Here is a 25,306-nt window from a genome sequence, read left to right as displayed (position 1 = left end):
TTCTGGAAAAATCTAGACAGCTGAGAAGTAAGTAATCACAGACTTAGAGCAAATGTGCATCTGCATATTTTGCTTTTGCAAATAAAGTTGGGTAACAAAATATTCCATCAAATAACTGTGTATTTGACAAAAAACATATTCACATAAGGAGTGCTATCTCACAAGGACAAGAGAAATTAACCTCACCTATTTTGCACATGCCATAATTGCATACTCACATTTCCTTAAAATGAGAAACTTTTAAGGTTATTACTTATTGCATATTTATTTGCTTATTGTTGTTGAATCTGCTTATTATGCAATAAATATGAATAATTCTACTGCACCCTTGCAAAAGTCTTGCCTCAGAAGACCTATCCAGACATCAAAATAGATAGAATAAACAATTAAGATGAAGACTACACTGATCTGACTGTGGAAATATCACACTTGTCCCAATGTTTATGACACACAGTGTCCGTGCCTACAGTATACATAGTTTTTTAGAAGTTTGCTATGAACTGCAGTTTTTTTTTTTTTTTGTCAAAACTGAACTTGAACTGGAGTTGTTTTGAAAAGTATAACGAATGTAATCCAGCCACCTTAGACTGCCTCCTTCTGCACATGTAATTCACTAGACAGTGTCAAGATCACTAGATCACTACTACTAAATAAATACAACAAAGTACTTTAGCATTACTAAAGACCTTAAACAATGGTTAACCTTAAACATCAGTTACATTAAGAATAAAAAGATACAAACGTTAAAGGCTAATGTCATTTCATACACTACTTGGATAGTGTGTGTGAATTGGCTTGTCTAATAAAACATTTCTTAAGACTACAGGAAACCATGTAACATTCACGTTTGGAACTGTCCATTGTTTCACGTTTAGGACTCTCTATCTGCTAATTCAGCTTCAGTTCAGAGTCCTCACTTTGGCCACTCACATGGATTATGTAGAAACTTACTATTCTTTACTACAATTATAAATATTCCTGTCCAGAAATCTAGAACAGAGATGACTTCACAAGATGCTGACGTCCAGATGAGTCAATGTGGTTAGAGGGTGATAACATACTAGGTCAGATTGCACTCTTTCGGTTATGGGTTATGGTTCACACTGGCTGTTTTATAAATACTATGAACTGTAAAGTAGGGAACGCGGAACATGCATATTCCGTCAATATAGTTTGCAAAAAAATGCACAATGACAGTTACATCTATGTTAAAAAAATGTTGCAGAGATGGCATGAGCAGTTAGATCAGAACCCTTTCCCAGCACTACTTAACACTGCTTCAGTTGCTATCGTTAGTTTTTTTTTTTTGCAGAACTGATCATAAGATACAGAAACATTTTAAGAACACTCAACTTTCTCGGTTTAGCTCTCATTAAAACAGTCCTTCTTTTTCGAAATTAGGGAATAACATTTAAAAAGTTTCCATCAAGGTGGCACATTTTTCCACAAAGCGCTGGCTACAAAGTGAAACATTGTTACTTTGCTGCAACAGCGAGCCACCAGCTGAGCGGAAGTCGCGTGCCCCTTTCGCTTTCAGCATAAACATTCTCCCCTGCAATTCCTGCAAACAGCAATGGATACAAGAAGACTGTGCCCAGCTGGGCATCCCTCTACACCTCTTGATCTACCTCCCACTCACTGACTGACCACATGCAAGTCTGAAAGACACAGGCAAGGCACTCACCTATCCGGCTGAAACTATCGGACAAAGTTCTCCGCAACTTTTTCATCTTGCTGATTTTCTCAGCCGGCTGGGGTGCAAGTGTATCACACATTGGGGTTATCAGCTACTAAGTAAATCCACTCCGGGAGCGCTGTCCAGATACCAGGAATAAAAGAACCTCTGAAAACAAAAGATTTCCAACTACGAGATATGCAGCAGTTCCAACGAGCACCTCCAGGATCAGCACCAACGACTTGCAATATATTTCTCCCCCTTTCTTTTGGTCCGCTACCCTTCTTGCTTGAACAAAAACTCATTCAGCAAGTTGTCAGTCTCCAGTCGATTTTGCTTACAGTGTTATTTATATTTGGTCTAGCCCATTAGCAAATTTCAATTTCCAATCGTGATAGAGGGGCATCAAAAGAATAACAGATTAGCTGATCGATTACCTCCCCCACCGAGACCCCGATGCCGCTCGACAGGCTGAGCCGTGCACGGGATCCGGTTGTCATTTTTTGGGCTCCCCGCAGTGCAAGATTTTACTCCAGACGCTGCGGTCCTCCTCCTTGCAATGTCATTGGCAAAGAAAGAGACAGTGAGAAATGCAAGTGGCTGGGCGATCTGTCAATCACAATGCAAAACTCCGGAGTCTTGATGAATGGTAGCATCTCTTGTGTTGTAACGGCGGCTGCTACTAAATTACAAATAGCAGTTGTAGTATCTTGCAGCGTTGTGCTATGTTTTGGTACAGAGTGCTGCAAGCAAGAGTATTTTTTGTTGGAGGGGTGGTATTTCTGGGTGATGGCTTTACAGTAATCGATAAGTGTTCGAATACTGTAACACAAAGTACAACAGGACGGTAGAGGAGTGTCTGTCTGTGTAACCAGACACAGTAGCTTGGCGATATATGTGCGAGTGTTTGTTGAATTTTAATAATATAATATATTTACTACTGTGTGTCTGGAAGGGTTTAAAGGACTTGAAGAAAGTAATCAAACTGAAAAGATGTTTGATGCTCAGCTTGCTTTAGCTGTACAGTTTCTGTATCAGTATCCTGTAATAGAAAGACAATTGTGTAAATGCACAAAGTCCAAAATACAGCCACTTTGTGTGTGTGTGTGTGTGTGTGTGTGTGTGTGTGTGTGTGTGTGTGTCACAGCCCACTTATATATGATAACTCTGAAATCGCTGGAGCTGGAAGAAGAAGAAAGGGGTTCTCTGACTTAACAGCAATTTCGGACTAGCTCTCAACCGATCAAGGACACATTTTAACATAATCAGGGACAAATCCGAAAAAAAAATCAGGGACAATCAGTACTATTAACTTGATAAGTTGACAGAATAAGATAATGTAAATTAATACGCATTTTCTGAAGTTAAATAAGTCTGCATCTCAAATGTAATTCACCACCTTTCTCCAAAAGTCATCAGATTTAGAAGGGTTTACGAGGGACAGAGAGAAAATCTGAGTCAAAATCAGGGACAGTTGAGAGGTAAAGGCACTTGTATTTTCGGAGTTCCGGGATTGGCACTATCTGGTCTCGAACATAAAGGGAACCCATGACGGACATCTGCAGTGAAGAGTAGAAGTGAACAATCGACGACTAACACCTTCGACCTGTACTGTCCCTGATGGGTATTTTGTGAAACGTTTATTAGGTAGAGAGAAGTTAATGAAGTAAAACCGTCACCTGCCTTTTGTACTGCTTCTTCACTTGTATTTGTGAGGAGAAGGTAGACAATAACTTATTGTGATATTACCTCTCCACTTAGCCCAAGAAATGTAAACTAAGCGTAAAATAACATTGGGGACAAAGGCCCAAAATAGGGACAGAGTTTAAATACTGCTTTTATGAACTTTGAAAGTTGCTAGAATAACAGGAATCGCGTTACATTTTTCTGAAGGATATGAAGTCTGAAACCGAAATCTCTGTCATTATTTAGTGACTGCAAATCTCAGTAAATTGCCAAAAAACACAGATTTTATGAGGAACGATCCGTAATATGAGGCAAAAAAAAGCTGGACATTATGCAAAAATCTGGGCAGTTGAGAGGTGTGATAAAGGTCGCTTTTGTAGACAAAAATAATAAGTAATAGTAAAGGTCAACGTGCTATATGGGAAGTAGACGAGCATGTCGCTTTAAGTTTAAGCGTCCTCTGAATCAATTAAAAACTCCATGGCGTCACACTGGATGCCATCGTTTCACTCGACGTACGGTTTCTAGTATAAATCAGATAATGGGGATTAATGATGTGTGTGTCTTATGTTTGTGCGTGCCTTTCTTGGCTATGGAACAGATTCTTCTAGATTATTTTAAGCCTAGCCAATTACCCCATGTGCGAATCAAACGTTGCATCTCGTGTCTGCAAAGTAAACACCTTAACAATTATCCCAGCCTTCCTCCCTAAAATGATCGCTAGAATGACAGTTAACTGAATACATACACACGGGCGCACGCACACGGGTGCACACACACACACACACACACACACACACACACACACACACCTTGACTGCAGTGATATCAGAACCCCTACCGTACCTAGCTACAGAACACAGTACTTAACATACCTCTCAAGTGTACCTCCTCATTACTAGGACCGTTCCCCATTTTGTGTCGAAAGGGCTGTGGCTAAGTTTGCGGACGACTGCAAACTGGGTGCTATAATAGAGTCTCCGGCCGACATGGAGATCCTCCAGAAGGGCCTAAATGAGACTGATGCATGGTGTCAAAGCCATGGTCTCAAGCTGCATAGTAATCCCCTTTGGAAAAATACAGAGTAACTGCAAACTACAATATAGGAGGTAATCCCCTGAAATCTGAAGAAGAAATAAGGGATCTAGGGACCCAAGTAGATAGTCAGCTTTCCTTTGATAACCATGTTGCCAAAGTGGTTAGAAAATCCTTGTATGTGACTCATCTGATCACGAAAGGGTTCACATCAAGATCTAAGGATGTAATGGTGCCCCTCTACTCTTCCCTCATCAGACCCATTATTGAGTACAATGCACCAATTGGAATGTACCTGGCTAGACATCTCCAGCAGCTGGAGAGACCACAAAGGTACCTAACCAAGATGATTACTGGCCTCAAACAGTTGCCCTATGCAGCACGATTGAAAAAGCTAAGACTGTTCTCTGTTGCATACCGCTTTCTCAGAGGCGATCTCTGTCTAACGTACAGAGCCATGTCCAACCCAGAATTGTTGAACATGCTCCATCTTAGCAAAACCAAATCTACTCAAGCTACATGCTCTAGGGATATAAATCTCAACACAACAATGAATAGAACATGCTGGAGGGATAGATTCCCTTCGCAGAGACTTCCCTTACTATGGAACAGGGTCCCGATCTACATAAGACAGAGCCCCTCACTATCACTCTTCAAGAGGAACCTTGATGAGTGGATGGGTAACAGAAAGTTCTCACCGGGGATCACACCAACAGCACTACTAGATAGGGGCCAAGGGTACTAGCTGCTAGTACAAGGGTCTAGGGAACTACTAAAGGGACGGTGAATACCACACAACGTGGCTGGGCTAATATATGCCTTCGGGCAGATAGCCCAGTACCAACCTGTGAACCTATGAACCTAAAAGTCAATGTTTCTGAAAGTTCCATATTGAAACACATTTAGTGTTAGGAATATTTTTTAACTTATATCCATGGTAAGTAGTACCGAGTCATATTAATTCATCAAAAGAACTTTTTTATAAGTATAAAGTGCACATTTTAACCATCATGTGACCTTCCTAGTTGAAGTTGTTAGTAAGCTGTTAGAAGGTGTTCCACATTTTGCCCATTTGTTCCACATTGTGAGAGGCAGTGTTCCTCATTTAGGAGATGGAAGGTTGAGAGCTATGGTACTTAACTCTAGCACCATGGCACAATTAAAAGTCATAGCACTGACCTTTAAAAATGAAAGCTGAAGGCCAGAGAGAGAGGACCACTTCTTATGACAGTAATTTCGCTCCCTCCTTATTGACTACACTTGCTAGTTTACCCCTAGGATCCAATTAAAATTAGCCTGAAAACTGGTGTAAAATTAAAAAAGAATAAAACATATTAAAGTACAGCCAACAACACTGCTTACATACAATCATACAAACCAAACCAAAAGTCCAAGGTAACTCTCAGAGTCAGTGTTAGCCCAGCTCCGCTCGCTGCGCTCGGCTTGCTCCACTCCGCTCCCTGCCCCCAAATTCCACCCGCCCCCACTAATGCTAAATTTAAACTAGACTTTGCCACTCCCTTGCCACTCCCCTCCTGCTAAGTACCAATCAACACCTCACACATCATTGAGCAACTCTGCCCCCTTAACCCATTTCCTTCTCTTTCATTCTTCCACACCCTGTTAGCAAAGTCAGCCATCAAATTTGGCTCGCCCCCTATCAAAATGCAAACAAGCAAAAGCACACTAATTACCCAAATGCCTATACTGTTTCTATTTTACCATCTCACTGCTTATGAACAAACACTTGACCATGGAATTCACTACCCAAATGGTCAAACAGACGCCCACGACTTCACACACAACACCAAACACTTTACCTTCCCCTGCACGCTGAATATACCACCCTCTATAAAATACCACCGCTGTACAGCCATGAAATATAATCCTAAAGACAAAGACTATATAAAGCTTATAAACAAACTCCTAAAGCTCAGAATATCCTGTCACTATAACCTTATAACACATGGAGACATTCATCCCAACCCTGGCTCACCCACACCCAATAACCTCCACTCCCCTACCATAACCCCCACAGTCAAGCTACCCATGAATACTCCCACTAGTTCCCTCCTAGCATTTCACCTAAATATTAGAATTATTAACAATAAGATTCCCAACCTACACGCCCTCCTAGCAACCCACTCCCCAGACATTATGTGTCTTACGGAAACCTGGCTAAAACCCAGTACTACTGACAATGAGATACTACCTCCAGGATACAATATTCACAGGTTAGACCATGCAACTAGGAAAGGAGATGGGATAGCAGTCCTTTACAAAAATACTCTAACCATTAATAGAGATACCATTCAGCCTCCCCAATTCAATAACGCGTAACTCCTCATAACCAAGCTACAGATTAACCAAAACAAACACTTGAACATCATCTGTGCATACATTCCACCAGGCAACAACCTAAATACCCTAGAAGATCTCCTTTACTAGTTATCCACTACCCATCCCAAGAAACCATAGTTCTTGGTGATTTTAACACAGACTGGCACCCCTGCTCCTCCAACCCCCCCCCCCTCATATAAACTTATCTGGATGACCTCAGCAACCATTGTCTAACCTATATCATAAAACATAAGGCAGGAAACCCTCACCAGCCCAAATATAAAACATTTAGAAACAGGAAAAACTTTGATGCTGCTATATTCCAAAATGAATTAAAAGCAGTTGACTGGTCAAAATTAAAAAAATCTAACATTAGAGGAGGCCATAGATCACTTTAACACTAAATTCCTAAGTATCCTTGATTCCCATGCTCCAGCTGCATAATAAAAACTAGATCAAATACAGCACCATGGCTCACAAAAGATACCAAAGCAAAAATCAAAACTAGAAACAGAGCCTGGGCCAGCTGGAGAACAACCAAAGCCCCACTTGACCATCTAAAATATTGTCAACTCAGGAATGATACAAAAAATCTATTTTACTGGATAAAAAAGCTTCTACCAAAATCTCCTACAAAAACACCACAACAACCCTCGAAAGTTCTGGGCAGGCTTAAATCAACTACATTGTCCAGGTCACTCCACCACCCCAACCCCGGCTAACTACACCCATAGTTCCCCAGAGACAATAGCTAGCACCTTTAATAACTTTTTCACTGAAACAATCCAATCCCTAGCAAATCAACTAACCCCCTCTAACATAAACCACATGTCTAATTCTGACTGGTAGACAGCAGGCAGTACTATGGCAGGGCAAACTCTCCAGCCTGTTACCTCTCACCCTTTGGTGTCCCTCAAGGGTCCATACTAGGTCCACTACTCTTCTCTATTTTATCAACAACCTCCACACTGCTATCCCTAAAGCCACCTGCATCCAATACGCAGATGATTCCACTCTCATCTGCCCAGCCACCCCTCCCCCATCTGACTTGCAAATCTTAACCCAAAATACATTTAACACTATCGAAAACTGGCTCACCAATCAAAGCCTACTTCTGAACCCCAATAAAACTAAACTTCTACTCTTCTCTCCCACTAGTAGATCCACCACACTTTCATTCTCTGTCACATCTAACAATGGTACCACTATTTCCCCAGATAATCACACCAAACTGCTAAGGGTTATCATAGACAATAATCTCAAATTTGACCTACAGGGCAACAAAGGCATACAGACCATCAATAAGAAGTTTGGATCACTGTATAGAAACAAGACATTTTTAACCCTACTGGCTAGGACTGCAATTGCCCGATCACACCTACTCTCTACTCTCTTATATGCCTCGCCTATACTCTCAAACCTCAACAAATCTGAACTAGGTAAGCTGTCCCATAGCTACAGTCATATTGCCAGATTTGCCACTGGCTCCACCTATAGAACCCACCACTGCCAGAACCTTAAACAACTAGAGTGGCTAGAACTGTCCAGCTTAATTCAATTCAATCAACTCTTAATAGCGCACAAAATTTTGTTCCACCCCGAGGATATCCCCTTACTTAAAAATATTATTAAGCCATATAGCAATCTAAGATCCCTATGGTCAGCTGATAAACTTCTAGTCCAAACCCACAAAGCTAATAACTCTGCTAGTGAATCCCTGTTTGCCATCTTCATTGGCAAAACCTGAAATTCATTGCCAAACTATATAACCCTACAATCCTCCAAAAGTCTCTTCAAAAAAAACCTCAAACAGTATCTCAAAGTGAATTGGCTATGCCCATGTACCAACCCTGATTAAGTTATAAGCTAAAAGCATATTCTGCAATTATCATAACTTGTAACTACATCACCAAGCTGTGCTTCCAATCTGATGTCTCTTACTTTTAATTCTCTGTCCATGACAATTGTGAGTCCCTACTAGGGAATCATTACTAACCCATTGTATATAATCACTTTGTTTTTATAATTGTTTGCTAACTTCTGTGTAATCTATGTAAGTTTGTCTTTGTAGAGCTTTTCTCCCCGGGCATCTGCTGAAAATTGACATGTATCCAGTCGGACTATCCCGGCAAACAAATGTAAAATAAAATAAATAAATAAATACATTACGGACTTTATGTACTAGACCTTATATAGTTACTGGTAGGGAGTCTTTGCATAAGCTTAGTTTATGTATATAATACAGTATTTACTCATAAACAGATCTGAATTTATGAAGAACATGAAACATCTAGGATGAACAAGGCTACATTTGAAGGATAAAATCATGACTCTATGTCTAAATCATAGCAGTTGAGAGAGATGGTTGTGGTATCCAATGAAAGCTGTCCACTATTCAAAACCTCCTTTTAATATCGTTTGTATGCTTCAACTTGATTCATAGTAACACATTACTAAAGACTATGCATTTTGTCTATCAAGAGTTGTACTCCTTGTGAACTGTGATAAGAAAAGAACATGACTGAACATATGTAAATACAGGACTAACATCAGATGATAAAAATGAGTAGAAAGAGCAAATCAAGATAATTTGAAACAGACATAATGCGTGAACTATTTATGATACTGTTCTGAAACTGTGTTGAAATAGTGGTGAAAAATTAAAATACCAGGGAGGGAAATTGTTTTTTCCCTGAAGGTAAAAACTCAGCTAAAATGTAAAGAAGTATCTGTGTGTGTGTGTGTGTGTGTGTGTGTGTGTGTGTGTGTGTGTGTGTGTGTGTGCGCGTGTGTGTGTGTGTGTGTGTGTGTGTGTGTGTGTGTGTATATATATATATATATATATATATATATATATATACACACACACACACACACATATATATATATATATATATATATATATATATATATATATATATATATATATATATATATGTATATACGGAGGTGACAGACTACCTCCAGTTGACTGGTTTCTTTGACATATTACCCCAGTCGATCACCTAACGGCTGCCCTGACCTAGTTTCTTAAATTATTCTTCATGGTACTTAAAACCAGTATGTCTCTGCCACTGACCTCTCTTATTTTTTTGGCGCTGCTTGCAAGTTTGAGTTATGTGACCAGATTATAGATTAAAATCCTTTTTGATTGAGGGGAGGCCTGTCATATTCCATATTGATCTCTTGTATCTTTAGTGGAACTGGGAGGTAATCTGAAACTGATGGCCTCATCCTGCTGTCCTTCTGAGTTAGGCTTAACTGACTTTTGTTAATAACCATGATTTTCCTGTGTTTGGAGGTAATAATGGCTGAAGAATCTGTCAGCGTTTTTTTTTCTTTTTTCAATGAATTCCATAAGTTAATGTGAAGAAAGACCCTTCAACTTTAGTCACTTCATCAGCTTATAAAGTTATTCAATTTGTAGTTACATTGTGCAGAATTGCTCATTTATTGAAATGTGTTATGCAGTTTCCCCAGTGATTGCAATGATCTATGTTCTAGATCTGAGTGCTAATTGAAGCTGAAACTCTTAGTACTGCGCTTGAAGAATTTGACGGGAGTATTTCCTTTCAAAAGCTGCTAACTGATTTCAGTTTGTTTGAGCTCTGGCTCGTTCTTTCTTCCCCCTCTTTACCTGATTACTTGATGTATTGTGTATTTGTATTGGGGGGGTGCTTTGACACTTCATTCTTTTTGTACTGCATAGTGATACTGGGTCATGGGTAAAAACTTAAGGCGACTGGGGCCCCAGGCCAACCTGTCAAAAATAAATAAACGATAATATAATTAAAAATATAAACAAATATACAAATGGAAACTGCTAAAAAATAAGTGCAGATGAAAGAATGTGTAGCCATTTTCTGTTTAACACTAACCTGTCCATGCCAGCGAACAGTTATTACCATTCTACTCATATCATCCTTAAAAAAAACTCCACTCCAATGTACTAACAAATGGAAAAAAAAAAATAAAACATGCACAATGTACACATAAAATATGCATGCACACCCACTTACATGTCATAGATAAAAACACACACACACACACACACACACACACACACACACACACACACACACACACACACACACAACAATACCTACTTAGGTGAAACTTACAAAAAGAATGCAATAAAAGTAAAATAAAATTAAACTAAATAAATTAAAAATGCAAATAAATGAATAAAATTGAAGAATAAATTTAAAATAAGGGCTACAACTAGTCAATCAGTAAACAACATTTCTAGCAAAATAGACATGATTCTAAGTATCTAAAGTACTAATAAGATTAACGTAACTAAAATGTAATACAAGGCTATAAAAAATCTTATCATAATTCTGATTAAACTAATGAAATTAAGACTAAATCAGAGACAGTTCTTAAAAATGAATCCTGCACCAGGATAAGGTTCTACTCTATAGGTGTCATTTAACGTATCCCATAGTATATGATTCTTTACTTCACCCTTATCATTAAATGGCATAACATTTTCTGTCTGTTTATGAAGTCATTCTGTAAAATCCTTGATTTAATTACATATTCTGGCATTCTATTTCTATATTGTATTCTAGGGTTGCCACCTTTTCAAATGCCCAAAGTGGGACATTTTTGGTACAAGCGATTTTTTTTTGGGCAAAATATATACAAAAGGCCCAGTACAAGGACACAACTCTTTTGCTTTTTAAAAAGCTTATTCTTATAGCATTTTAGTTTTTTGTCATTCTGTTTCTTATAATAACATTTTAAGTTTCAGATACAGAATAACTTATTTTATTTACAACTATTACATAAAATATAGGAAATATTTTTGTCCTAAAATCAGGACATTTGCCATTTTTTTTTTTTTTTTTTGCCAAGCTGCCCAAAGAGGGACTGCCCTTGCCCCTGCAAAAGTGCTCTATTGTATTCAGAGACAAACAGCACACAGCATTGCACAAAATGGGAGTGGCAATGAGCAGGGAGGGGAAGTTTCGGAGAACAGTATAGCATGACCATGTTCCAAGAGAACTAGCACGGTATGGGATATTTACAAACGACAGTATAATGGAATACAAATAAGTGTTAATGTGCTGAGAGCCACTGCATATGCAAATTAAATCAAACATGGCATAGCTATTCAGAAATGTGTAAAATGAGCTTGTTGCACAACTGTGAGTATTCTACATTCTCTCACCATTGTGATATTCTGAACATCAAGATATTCTGATGTGCAGGAGATTCAACAGTGTTATGATGTTAAGAACAGCAGAAGTATTAGCAGAACAGCATACTTTAGTTAGTGGATTTTTGATTCAAGAATAGCCCAAGTATTGACAGAACAGCATAAATTAGTTATGAATGTTGGTGCCAGTGTCCACACTACTGTGTGTCATTGCCCTTGTGTCAAAGATAAGTCCACAAGCAGCTAACATACCATGACCTCCATAACTGGAATTTTATCAGCTGCTAGTATGTGATCAGATACATCACATGGGATAGTGGGCATGTTCCATTCTCACTTAGAATAAAGACAGGTGCATGAAATGCCTATCCCAGTGGGCATGCAGATTTGTGTAGCAGTAACAATTGTTGCTACACTGACCTTTGCGCATTTTATAGAGAGCACTGTAGGGGTTTTTGCAGATGTTGACCTCACAAATTATACACCAGCTCCCTGGTATGATGCTGCAGTATGTGGAGGAACATATTTGGTTTCCACAAGGGGCAGCAGAGAGAATCAGCATTATGCAGGTGTTTTATTATGTTGCCCAATTACCACTGACTACACCCACATTGATAGCAAGGCCCTATTTGCTCCACATGGCATCTTTCAACTGGAGGGGTTTCTACTTCCTCGTTTACCAGGTGTTGTACAGTACATAGGGTATTATATACAATGTGCCTGTGCACCATCCAGATAGGTCCCATGATTCTCACATCTGGCACGTATGACCTATAGTAGCATTTCACTTGGGGTGATTTTCCACAGGGTCAGGTAGCTGGTAGGTGCACACGTTGCACCCACAGGGTCCTCAATATGCTGGTCTCGTCAACATAGGCAGCAGGCCGCCAGTAACAGTGTTTAGTGTTATGTGTTGGAGGTGATGCAGGATATGCCTTGCAACTATGGCTGATGACACCCATCTGCAGATTCCCCAGATCATTGCAGAAAAGGCATATAATACTGCACTTCTGCAGACATAGTACATCATCAAATGTCATTTTAGAATTCTAGAGAAGTGCTTCTGCTCCTTAGTACATATGACAGTGCGCTACCTTATGGTTAGTAGACCTGCAATACGATGTTTGTGGCATGGTTTTATAACAGCACTTGCAATGTGGGGACATCTTGGGACCACCAGACATATCTGTGACAGCAGCAGAAGAGAAGGCAAGTGAAGAGTCACTACAAGAACTGACTGCAGCAGTATCTCATTTTAGGCAGTAGCAGGGGTAATGCATTGTGGCAAAAGCAGCATTTGTTCGCAGGTAAAGGCCATGAGAAATACAGCACAGAAAAAAACTAATGCATGCAGTAACACTACCAACCTATGTAGTACAATGTACTAACTGGCCATGCTGTCTGTCGGACATTACCATATACACTCATACAGTCCAGAGGGGTGGGCAAGGTACACTCATCATTGTTTGCACATGTGGGGTAGGACACAGTGACAGGTAACAGCAACACCAATATAGGTGGCAGAGTTGAGTTGTGGATCCTGTAATCACACATATGACTTGGAGGTTGGTGAAGTCTGGGGTCACATCTTTCAGTGATGGGTGGAGCTTTCATGATTTAAAAGCTATGGTGGTGCGCCATGTGGTCTTGAAATATCAGGACTGGAGGCACCCTATCCAGCAGATAAGGTACCACTTCAGGAGTATGCATGAGATCCTTGTAACCCCAATGTCATGCAGCAATAGAATGTCAGCATCCATGACACCATGAATGGCTCTAAGGCAGTTTTGTAGTAGGAAGAACTACATGGGAGTGGGATGGTGTGGAACTGTGGGACCCTGAACAGCTTGACCAGTAGACTCTCCCTGCAGATGTGCCCCAAGAGCATCAGCCACAACTATGGCAGTGTCCACACCTAGGGGCAGAAGTTTCCAGGGACAGTAGTAGTGACAGTGGTGCTGTCTCTGGAAGGGTGTGTGCTATCTTCAGAAGCCCAGGGTTGGCCTTAGGTAAACTGGTGTCCTAAGTAAAGGGGCTCCACCATGCCTCCTGCTACTACTGCCTCCAGACACAGATATTACCCAGTGCTCCCACATCCTGGTTCTCACATCCTGGCCTACCCACATCATTCAAATTACTTTTTTCTTCTTTTATCTCTTAGTTTGTCTCACTATTTTGTTTTTTTCTTACATTTGTTTATTCATCATTCAACAGTTTAAGTAGGCAAGACAGCACTCTGATAATTGTGGACAGAACTGAATTAAGCCAGAGGTCTGTGGGTTGCAAGGCCCCTAGATGTTCTGGGGATTCTCAATGCTTCTAATGTTCATTTTACAGTTTTTTAAGCAATTTTTACAGACAATGATATCTTGAACATGAATAATGATTCAGGGGAAAAGCCTTGCTGTTCATCTTTGATTTTCCCTAAATCCTTTCAACATACCTTAACTGACCAATGCTTCACTATAATAACTGCAGTGAAAATAACTGCATTATGCTGGGGTTCTGGGGCCATAAGGCCCCTTCAGAAGCCAAGGGGTTGTAGACGCTCTGCGGTGCATCTTCAAGCTTCTTTTCCAATTTTTTGACCCAGTGATGACCTGAACAAAAATAATGCACAAGGAAAGAAATTAAATTTTATTTTTTATTTCAAGGAGGAAAAAAGTTGTACCCAAGGCTTAATGGTTAAAGGTGACCAAATAGCAGTGCACAATAAATGCAGAAGACAAATAACTGTGATGATGCATGAATTGCATCTAGAAATAGTACCTGCCTCCCTATATGTCCCTCAAAAAATGCATTCATTTTCTGTGCATCTCCCTCTGGTGTTAAATTGACATGAAAATTAAGGCACAAATGGCTACAAATATATATATATATATATATATATATATATATATATATATATATATGTGTGTGTGTGTGTGTGTGTGTGTGTGTGTGTGTGTGTGTTTCAAGTTGCTGCTTTCAGACATATATACAGCATGCCTCCTTACCCCTATCCACTAAAGACCTTTGGCATACCCCTTTGATGTCAGACATGGACAAAATGAAAAAAAAAAACAGATAGAACATGCTTGCTGTTAGACATATGTAAGCATAATGCTCTTTACCCTCCCCAAAAGGATAGCTACCTCTGTATGCTTCTGATGTTTGTGAGGAAATTGAAAAAAATAATTATAGTAATGTTTCAAACTTGTTTCGTTTAGACAATACACTGCTCCTATACAATCTTAGTGACTCTATGTGCACCCCTCTGAAGTTTGTGATGAAAGTTAAAAAATAATGACCAGACTTTCTCCAGCCCAAAACATGAGTGACCTCTGAAGTATGGGGCAAAAGTCAAAGAAATAATGACATAATCTCCTACTCCCCACACAAGCTATAGTGACATTATTTGTATACCTCTGAGCAGAGCTACTTTTAGACTAGGTGAGGTTCAGGTCAGCGGTCCCTACTAAGCCAGTATCAAAATCCACTTATGCAATCATGGTATGGCATGGTTACCAGTACCCCAGAAGCTCTGAATATCTGGGTATTCTATTCTTTTTCTGAGAGATGACTAAAGTGAGACATGACAAGAGGGTCAGTTACTTTCATCAAGACAACCCCCACCAAGCAGTTAAAGCCACTTCTATATACAATTCAGATGTCTGATTGTGATAAAAGAGGACACAATGTAATGCATTTCATCTTTGTTCCTTACAAATAGTTGCCAGACATTAAGTATTCCAAGTTGTTCCACACAAATTGCATTATTCTTGCAAAGCCATAACAATTGATAATAATAATAATAATAATAATAATAATAATAATAATAATGCATAACACAGAGGTGGATTAAGTGTACCTTGGCCACAAGGCCATTTTCATACCATGGGCCCCTCCACACACATTTTTAAGACCATGCAGAAATACATGAGTTCTTTTGAATTATTCTTATTCTTTTAAATTATATTTCTTGTTTACTACTGCAACATGTGTTACAGTCTGTTTTAAGTCTGTAGTTTAGAACATTTTTCCAGTAAGTACTGAAACAAAATTTATTAACCAATAATGAAAAATGTACCCATTCAGAACATTTCAACCATAAAAGGCCACTCAGACTGCTATTATTATAATACACTACTATCTGTACTTATCAATTACAGCCATGTTATCTATGAACACATCATATGTCTGATTGTGATAAAAATGGCCACTGTAAAGTATTCTAATTTGCCTTACATAAATACACAGTAGTCCAGCAAGAGTGATGACTGTTTAATTTTATCATCATAGCTGCAGCAGTTATTTTTAAACACAGACATCCTCCAAACCTAGCAATTGTAGCTACATTTTTGTCTGCATCCTACTTGGATGTATGTGTTAACATTTTGATAGCAATAATAATGACAAAAGCAACATATTTCAAGTTTGTTTCTGAAAAACACAAGTAGAGTAGCCATAATAAAATATTCTAACTGAATTCACACACACACACACACACACACACACACACACACACACACACACACATATTAATCCTGCAAAGCCAGATAAAAAATTGCATAAAAATGACAGATAAGAGCATGAGGTACTTCCATCCACAGATAGCCTTCCACCCTCAACAACAGATATGACCACTTTGATGTCTGTGTGGATCCATTATTATTATTATTATAAAGGAATAAATTACATGCACTTTATTAGCAGCTTTGGATGACCTACATAGAATTGTATAAAGATCACGTAAATGATAATCACACCATTAGACCCAATCATGTGTATGCAGTTCAAAGAGAAAAGCTTTTATGATGAGAGCATAACATACTAACCATCTGGTTACGTATGATAAGTCAATTTGCACAATTTCTATAAAAGCAAAATACCTGAATAATCCCACACAAAAGGTAACTATTACTAATGCAGGGTTTGCTACTGCCTCTCACTTGCAAGTAAATCCAAGAAATTTGGATTTCTTCGATTTACCTGCAAGTTTTTACTTTGCTACCCTTGGGACTTAAACTTTGAGCTTGGATTTTAGTTTTTTAATTAAAGTGTTTTATTTAACGATTTCTGCCTGGTAACAGGACGTTTTTATCCTAAACTGTTATTTTTATTCTCACAAGTGAAACCAGTACATTTTATTTCACTTTCATTTTTAAATATTGGTCTTATATGCTTAGAAAGTAGCTAGCATAACAGTTTTGCATTAGCTATCATTTTCTGAAGGATGCAGGGTATGAAACTCATATGCCTGTCATTATTTATTGAGTACATTCTTAAACAATTTGCCAGAAATCCACACATTTTACAAGGAATAGCCAAAATACCCCAACTTCTTCATTCAAGACCTCAAGACAAAGACAAAAATAATGAGAGGACAAAGGCCAAAAAGGGACAAATTTTAAATACCACATTTTATTTTACTTTATTTTTCAACCAGGCAATCCCAGTAGTCAAAATGTCACTTTCAGGGTTGACTGCAGAGCACTGTCTGGTTAAATGACTTGTTCAAAGTCACACATAGAAATGAAGGTGGAATGACTGAAAACCTGCATTTTAGACTAACTACAGGACACAGCTTAGAGCCTTAAGTACCATGCAGCTCGAATTCACTTTGGCTTGGCTTTGTCCCAGGCTTGCATTTTGTGTTGCTTTGTGCATAGCACAGTGGGGGAGGGGGGTTGATCTGGCTTCATACACACACACACACACACACACACACACACACACACACACACACACACACACACACACACACACACATGCACACTGTTTTGTTTCCATAAAACTTTCAAGTCCCCATCAACAAAGTTCAACCTATTTGCTCTCAGAAAGAAAAATAAGGTTAAAGACATGATAACCATAGCAACTTTTATGTAGTGCAGTGTGTATTGCTTTCCAGTGCTGTACACAGGTTAGGCATATTTAACATAAAATGGAAAAAAAGAAGGGAAAAGCACTTAAAAGAAAAGAAAATAAAAGTGCAACAGCTTGTGGTAGTATGTAACTGGCCATAGTCTCTCTTATAGTCAAGAAAAACAGTTGTACACTGCAATTACTCCTATTATAGCCCACCACTGAATCAACAGCTGACAGCTAGTCATTTTCTCCAAAGATAGCCCCACCAGTTGTACCTGCTCAGCCTGTGCATATCAGGTGTCTAGTGAAGTAGTCCATCTTATTCCTCACAAATGCACACTAGTCCTACAAAGCCAGATAGTGACAGCTTAAATTGAGTAGAAAAGAGGGTCAGTTACTTTAATTTAGCCATCCTCAACATCCACCCAGCAGATGTATCCACATCTGTGTTCAATTCAAACATCAGATGGCTATGTAATATATTTTCTGTTTGCTCCACACAAGCAAGTTGCCACACATTAAAATACCCCCCGTTATTCCACACAAATGACAAAGCCAGAATAATGAGAAAAAAATTGCCTGAATCTCCTTGTGTTCTGACTGTGCTTCTCAAACATTTTGGAAATATAGAGTATATTTTAGAGCATTTATTATAACTGTAATTGCCTTAATATGCTACAACTCAAGTGCTCTAGGTTGCACTGCATCTGAACTGTTTGTGTGTTTCAGCTGCTTTTCTGTATATATAGACTTCTCTGTATATGTAGAGTCGCTACTTATTCTGCTGTATTACTGCCTCTTAAATAATTTTCCAGATGTACACTTGCCTTGCTTCATTTAAAAAGTTTTAAATTGCTAATTTTGTATAGAGTTTTAATTGCATTTACTGTTTAGGACTACACACTCAAGTGTGTTAACCTTTTCTGTGTTTATTTACTGTATTATTGCATTGTTTAGCCTGTTTAAAAAAATAAAAAAATACTATCTTGTTTGCTCGTTTCCCACCTTTCCTAGCCAGTCCATATCCCAGGCTTTGCTTGTCTCAGGACTTTATTTTCTGTGTTCAGAGCTATCCAGACCTTGCTGTGGTAGAAGTAAGCCCTACTGCTTACCAGTGGGAGTGGTGAACATTGTACTGCCTATCTAATGCCAGCAGAGTGGTTTCCAGTTATGAAATTGTAATTTTATTAGCCTTTTTGGGCTGATTTCTATCCCTTTCAACTTTCTGGCTTAAAAACGCGTGTGTTTGCACATTTTTCGCATCATGCAGCACTGTGAGGCTACAGTTAAACTGTTCCAGGTGCCAGAAAGTCTGCTCTTCAAATTTACCCTTAGAACTAGCTGGTTTCTCAGTGGTGGCACGAAAATTTGAACCCCTGTGACTAGCACTTGCTCTAGAGCCTGCTGGAAAGCACAAGGAAGCCTGAAACTGATATAAGCACTTAACTATCCTTGTCAATAAGGAGAAATTAATCATAGGCACTAAGCCTATAATTGCAAAGTACATTGCAAAGGTAAGGGAAAACAGCTCTTATACTTTACAAAATAAGCACCTAAACAGGCATGTCCAAGGGTCAGCTTCCAGTGATTTCTCCTGTCCACCTGGTGAATCTGGGCATACTGGGGCAATGTGCCAACTGCCTCATGTACACAGTCAATCCTCTCCTCCTACCACCCAACACTACAACCTGCGAGAGATGCACTTACATAGCCAAACTGGAAGCAAAGCTCTCTCCAGCCAAGACTGTGCTAGACAGTCAAGAGGAGAAGGTTAACACCTGCACTACAACTCAAGCAACTCATAGCCCTTCAAAACCCACACCATCAACACCCACACATAGCAACACTAAACCCACATATGCGGTGGCCCTTAACATTAACCTGCCCAAGCAACAAGGACCTCCGAAGCTGAAACGCAAACAAACACCAGTCACAACCAAAGTGATACATAGCTCACAACACCAGTGTGCCACCCAACAAAAGCCCCTAAGGCAAGACAATGTACCCAACACTTTAGTCATAGTTGACTCTATAGTCAGGCACACTGATGTCCCACTCACTAGGCTGAACAAGGAAAAAATTACAGTCAGCTGCCTGTCAAGTGCCAGGATCCACCACATAACGCATGCACTCAAGTCACTCCACAACAAGTACAAATATGACTCTGTCATTGTCCGTGCTGGAGTGAATGACTTGAGATGTACCTCCCTGCACTACATGAAAAGAGACATGGAAGAGCTCTTGGATCATGTGGCTCAGGCAGGTATGACCCTAGCCCTGAGTAGCATCCTGCTTTCACCCAGAATGATACCACAGTATAAGGATAAAATGACTGACTTCAACAATTGGCTAAGCATCTGGTGTCATTCAAGGGGGATCCAGTATCTGTCTGCCTGGGAAGACATCATCGACAAACCAGGATGCTTTGCTAGAGATGGTCTGCACCTGTCACCCCTGGGATTCAGGTTACTGGCTAAAGCTCTTGCCACCCCTATAGTGCCTTTTTTAGGCAGGGTTCAAAGGATAAAACCACCACTGTAACAGATACAAGCATGCAAAATCTGAAGGTAATGCTGCTCAATGCTAGAAGTCTAAACTGCAAAAGGCACTCTCTCGAGGCTCCCCTAAAAATGGAGAACATCGATATCTGTGCAGTAACTGAGACCTGGTTCAAGGATCCAGAGAGCACCCCTGCAATACCAGGCTACAACTGTTACCAGATTTTGACCACAAAACCAAGACCTAAACACTAAAGGTGGAGGAGTGTCCATATTCACCAAGGATATTCACACCTCCAGGCTAGTTGCCCAACACAATGCATCTGAAATTCCCCAGGTGAAACTAACACTAGATAAGACTGCAATCCAAATTGTAGCTTGTTACAGATCCCCCACCATGCCCCAAGATTCTCACTACACCTTTCTAAACATACTGGAAAATATTAAGATACAACCAAACACCCTAATACTTGGTGATTTCAACTACCCTGCAATTAACTGGGAAAACTACTCAAGTACCAACTCTTTTTCCCAACGGTTCTTGGAATTCATAAATTCCAACGCCCTGGATCAACAGATCCATTGTCCCACCAGGGGCTCCAATATCCTAGACCTGGTCATTACCAACATGGGAGATAGATGCTCCACACCAGTGGTCACCCCCTCATTGGTCAGGTCTGACCATAAGCAAATCACCCTTGACATCCATATCCCACCCCCACCCACCCCCAGTAAGGAAACCTCCTTAAAAAACTTCTCCAAAGTCAACTTCATGCTACTGAAGTCAGAAGTGACAAACTTTATGACACCCATGCAGACAGGATCTGAAAGTTCAACTGCAGAATCCTACACTAAGGCACTGTATGAGCACATCTACTCGTGCATGAATCATGACATCCCAAATAGAACCAAGATGCTCTTCTCCAAAAAAAGGAAGCCAATCTGGTGGTCCCCTGCTATAAACAAACTATACAACAGAAGGAAGAAACTGTTGCAGAAAAGAGGAAAATCCCAGGATGCAAACAACTCCCTCACCAGCCTCAGTAAGAAGCTGAGATCCCTCATAAAATCCTTAAATGCTAGTTACAAAAATAAAATTGCCAAAGATTCCAAAGACAGCCACAAGGCATTCTATAGTTATGTCAAGAATCTAAATGGCAATGCTCAGATCTGCTCTGAGCTACAACAGAATGGCATTAAATATACTAATCCCAAGGATATTGCCAATATCCTGTCAGATCGATTTAGTGCCAACTTCACCCCTCTCTCACCCCCTAAAGGGCCCATCTCAATACCAAAATATTGCCAAATTCTGGTAATCACGGCCACACAGGTAGAAACTGCACTCTCCAAAGCTAAGAATACAGCATCCATGGGACCAGATGACATCTCAGGCTGTGTACTACATGAACTACAAAATGAACTGGCACCTCACCTAAGTGTCATGTTTAATCATAGCCTCACCTCAGGCTTCATGCCCACTGAGTGGTGCACAGCTACAGTTATCCCACTCCACAAGGGGGGTCCCACCTTAGATCTCAGGATCTACCATCCCATCAGTCTGACAAGCCTGATCTGCAAGGGCATGGAACGGATTATCATGGAACTTATAAACCAAGACATTGGCAACCTTCAAACACTGGATCCCACCCAGTTTGGGTTTGTGAAGGGCAGATCTTGTCTCCTGAATCTGATTGACTTCTTCAAATCAGTCTCCAGAGCTGTGGAAAAGGGTAAGGTGGTCCACACAGCCTATCTGGACCTCGCCAAGGCCTTCAACACCATCCCCCACTCTGGAATCATAGATAACCTTACTAAGCTGGGCATAAATCCCAATGTCACTCGATGGGTTGCCAACTGGCGTACTGACAGAACCCAGACTGCAAAAGTAGCCGATTCCAAATCCAGCTCCAGACAAGTGACAAGTGGAGTACCTCAGGGTTCAGTCCTGGGTCCACTCTTGTTTGACATCTACTTCTCTGAAGTACAGGCCAACACTAAGGGACTCTGGCTAACAAAGTTCGCAGATGGCTGCAAACTGGGAGCCATTATTGAATCCCCAAATGATGTGGATATTCTTCAAAAGGGCCTTATGGAACCAAATGCCTGGTGCCAGAGCCATGGACTCAAGCTTAATGCCAAGAAATGTATAGTTATCCCCTTTGGAAAAAAAACATGTACCCATGAATTACCACATAGGTGGCAGTACACTAAACATCGAAAGTGTGATGAGAGACTTAGGGACACAGGTGGACAGTGGTCTCACTTTCGATAACCACATCACCACAACAGTCAGGAAATCCTTCTATGTGGCACACCTCATCACTAAGGGCTTTTCATCCAGAAAAAAGGAGGTCATTGTCCCATTGTACTCATCCCTCATTAGACCCATTATAGAGTATAATGCCCCGTTTGGTATGTACCTCACAAGACATATGCAACAGCTGGAAAGGCCACAGAAATACCTCATTAAAAGAATCACAGGCCTAAAGCAGATGCCATATGCTGACCGTCTAAAAAAACTCCAGCTATACTCTGTGGCATATCGTCTACTCAGAGGTGATCTCTGCTTAACATACAAGGCCATGTCAAACCCTGAGCTGTTGGACATGCTTCACTTAAAGAAATCCCAATCCCTCAGAGCCACATGCTCCAGGGATCTAGACCTTGTCGTCACAATGAACAAAACATGATGGAGGGATAGGTTCCTGACCCAGAGACTCCCCATACTCTGGAACAGACTGCCCATACATGTCAAGCAGAGCGCCTCCTTTGCCCTCTTCAAAAGGAACCTTGATGATTGGATAAGGGATAGGAAATTCACCCCGGGGATCATGTCAGTCACCCTGCTAGACAGGGGTACAGAGATGTAAATATTGTGGGAAGAAATATCCAGGGAATTGTTATGGCTAGGCTTGTATAGCCCTAGGGCCGATAGCTTAGTACCAACCTATGAACAGGAGCTTGTCTTTTTCCTCCACAAACAGCTCCAAAAATGATCACTACATTATATGAGCAGATGACTGGGTTTTAATATGGAACAAAAAACAGATGCTACTTCTTGGTTCCTCAAAAGCCACACAAAAATCTCTCAATTCTTCCAGATTTTTCCTGATACTTCTGCTGCTATGACTATCACAAAATTTATGATTTTCTGGTCAATCAATGAAGATTACAGTCAGTGAATAATACCAGACATTAGTGATTCATATTATTGTTCAGAAAATGCATGTTTTTTACATAAAACATTATGCTTTATTAGATTTACATTCAAGTAAATTAGAGCATTATTTCAAATTTGCCCCTGATTTTTGACCTTCACTCTTTGTGCCCCATTCCTAATCATTTTCAGCTTTGTCCTATTTCACAAAACAAATACTTTGGAAAATATCTGGTATATGACTGCCAGCATCATTGTAAAATAATAATAAGAATGATAATAACAGCAATAATACTGACCTCACTGCTTCTGTCTTCATATTACGTCATACAGCTCAACTATCCAGAACTCCGGAGAATGTCTCTGATTTTGTCTCATATTTTTCACTTGTCCCTCATAACATTTTTGATGTTTAGTAAATTGCTGATTATGGCAGTCAGTCAGTAAACCCAGGCATTAGAGATTCATACTTCTTATTGTTGAAACAATGTATCATGTAGATGTAAAACCTGACTGAGCTCAACGGCTTCATTCCTACATTTGACCATTGCATGAGGTCTTTTCTACATGATCTCATATTTTCAAGTCTAATGCAATCAGAAGTCAAGTGGAGCACCTCCTCCAGGGGGCACCCATCATACCAACGGCACATGATGGTTTATCATGGGTGCATTATTTCTTTATTTTCTTTATTTTTAGAATGAAACAATGTATTTTACTGTCCCAAAATAAATAATTTAAATTAAATAAATATGGAAAGAGCATCCCCAGAAGCATGACACACTAGGCAGCCACCTAGTTGGCCTATGTGTTGGTCTGACCCTGCATAAGCCTGGCTTATAACTGTGCACTACACATCTTTCTCACCTATAGTATGGCCATAGGTTCATAGGTATGTACTAGGCTAATGGCCCTGGAGCCTTTACAAGCCTAGCCCAAAGAAATTGCCCTGGCGCCATGCCAACCGATGTTAGTTCACAGTACCTCTATCTAGTAGAGCAACTGGAGTGATCCTTGGGGTGAACTTTCTGTTCCCCATCCACTTGTCGAGATTTCTCTTGAAGAGGGTCAGCAAGGTACTCTGCTTGACATGATTGGGAAGCTTATTCCAGACTATGGGCAGTCTCTGAGTGATGAACCTGTCCCTCCAGCATGTTCTGTAATGAGGTTGTGATTTCAGGAGTGTGTGGTGCGGGGGGATTGGGATTTTTTAGGTATATCATTTCAAGTAGGGCTGGGTCAGACATGGCTTTGTAAGTCAAGCAGAAATCTCCTCTAAGTAGACGATAAGAGACTGAGAACAGCTGAAGTTTCTTGAGTCTGTCCATGTAGGACATGTGTTTAAAGCCTAGGATCCTTTTTGTGAAGTACTTTTATGGCCTCTCCAGCTGTTGTAGGTGTCTGGTCCGGTACATGCCAAATGGGGCATTATATTCGATGATTGGTCTAATGAGACATGAGTAGAGAGGGATGATGACCTCTTTCTTCCTGGATGTGAAACCTTTGGTTATGCAACATGCCATGTAGAAGGACTTTCTGACCACAGTGGCAATGTGGTGGTTGAAGGTGAGGTTGCTGTCAACTTGGGTGCCCAGATCTCTTATGGCCCCTTCAGTGTTCAGTGGGCTCCCATTAATGTGGTAATTAGTGGGAACTGAGTTTTTTCCCAAAGGGAATGATAATGCATTTTTTGGCATTAAGCTTAAGGCCATGGTCCTAACCTCAGTCATTGGTCTCAGTAAGACCTTTTTGTAGGATGTCTGAATCACTTGGGGAATTAATAATGACTCCTAGCTTGCAGTCATCAGTGAGCTTGGTCAGCCAGTGTCCCTCTGTGTTGGCTTGGACTTCTGAGAAGTAGATGCCAAACAGGAGAGAGCCCACGACCGGGCCCTGTGGGA

The 25,306-nt window shown here is 40.2% G+C and overlaps 1 protein-coding gene across 1 annotated transcript in view; it reads right to left on the bottom strand.

The window, feature by feature from the left end:
* CDK14 (cyclin dependent kinase 14) overlaps positions 1-2,283 on the bottom strand; it is a 3,129,234-nt gene extending 3,126,951 nt beyond the window's left edge. Inside the window, exon 1 of the mRNA XM_044067657.1 lies at positions 1,685-2,283. Coding sequence (XP_043923592.1) covers positions 1,685-1,775 — 91 coding nt within the window. The 5' untranslated portion in view covers positions 1,776-2,283. The remainder of the gene's footprint in view (positions 1-1,684) is intronic.
* Between the last annotated feature and the right edge of the window lie 23,023 nt (positions 2,284-25,306).

This window comes from Protopterus annectens, chromosome 3.part1 (assembly GCF_019279795.1).
Source record: "Protopterus annectens isolate FY-2018-M chromosome 3.part1, PAN1.0, whole genome shotgun sequence".
Taxonomy (NCBI): Eukaryota; Metazoa; Chordata; order Ceratodontiformes; family Protopteridae; genus Protopterus; species Protopterus annectens.
Note: the sequence above shows the minus strand (reverse complement) of the source record. Positions and strands in the feature narration are given on the sequence as shown.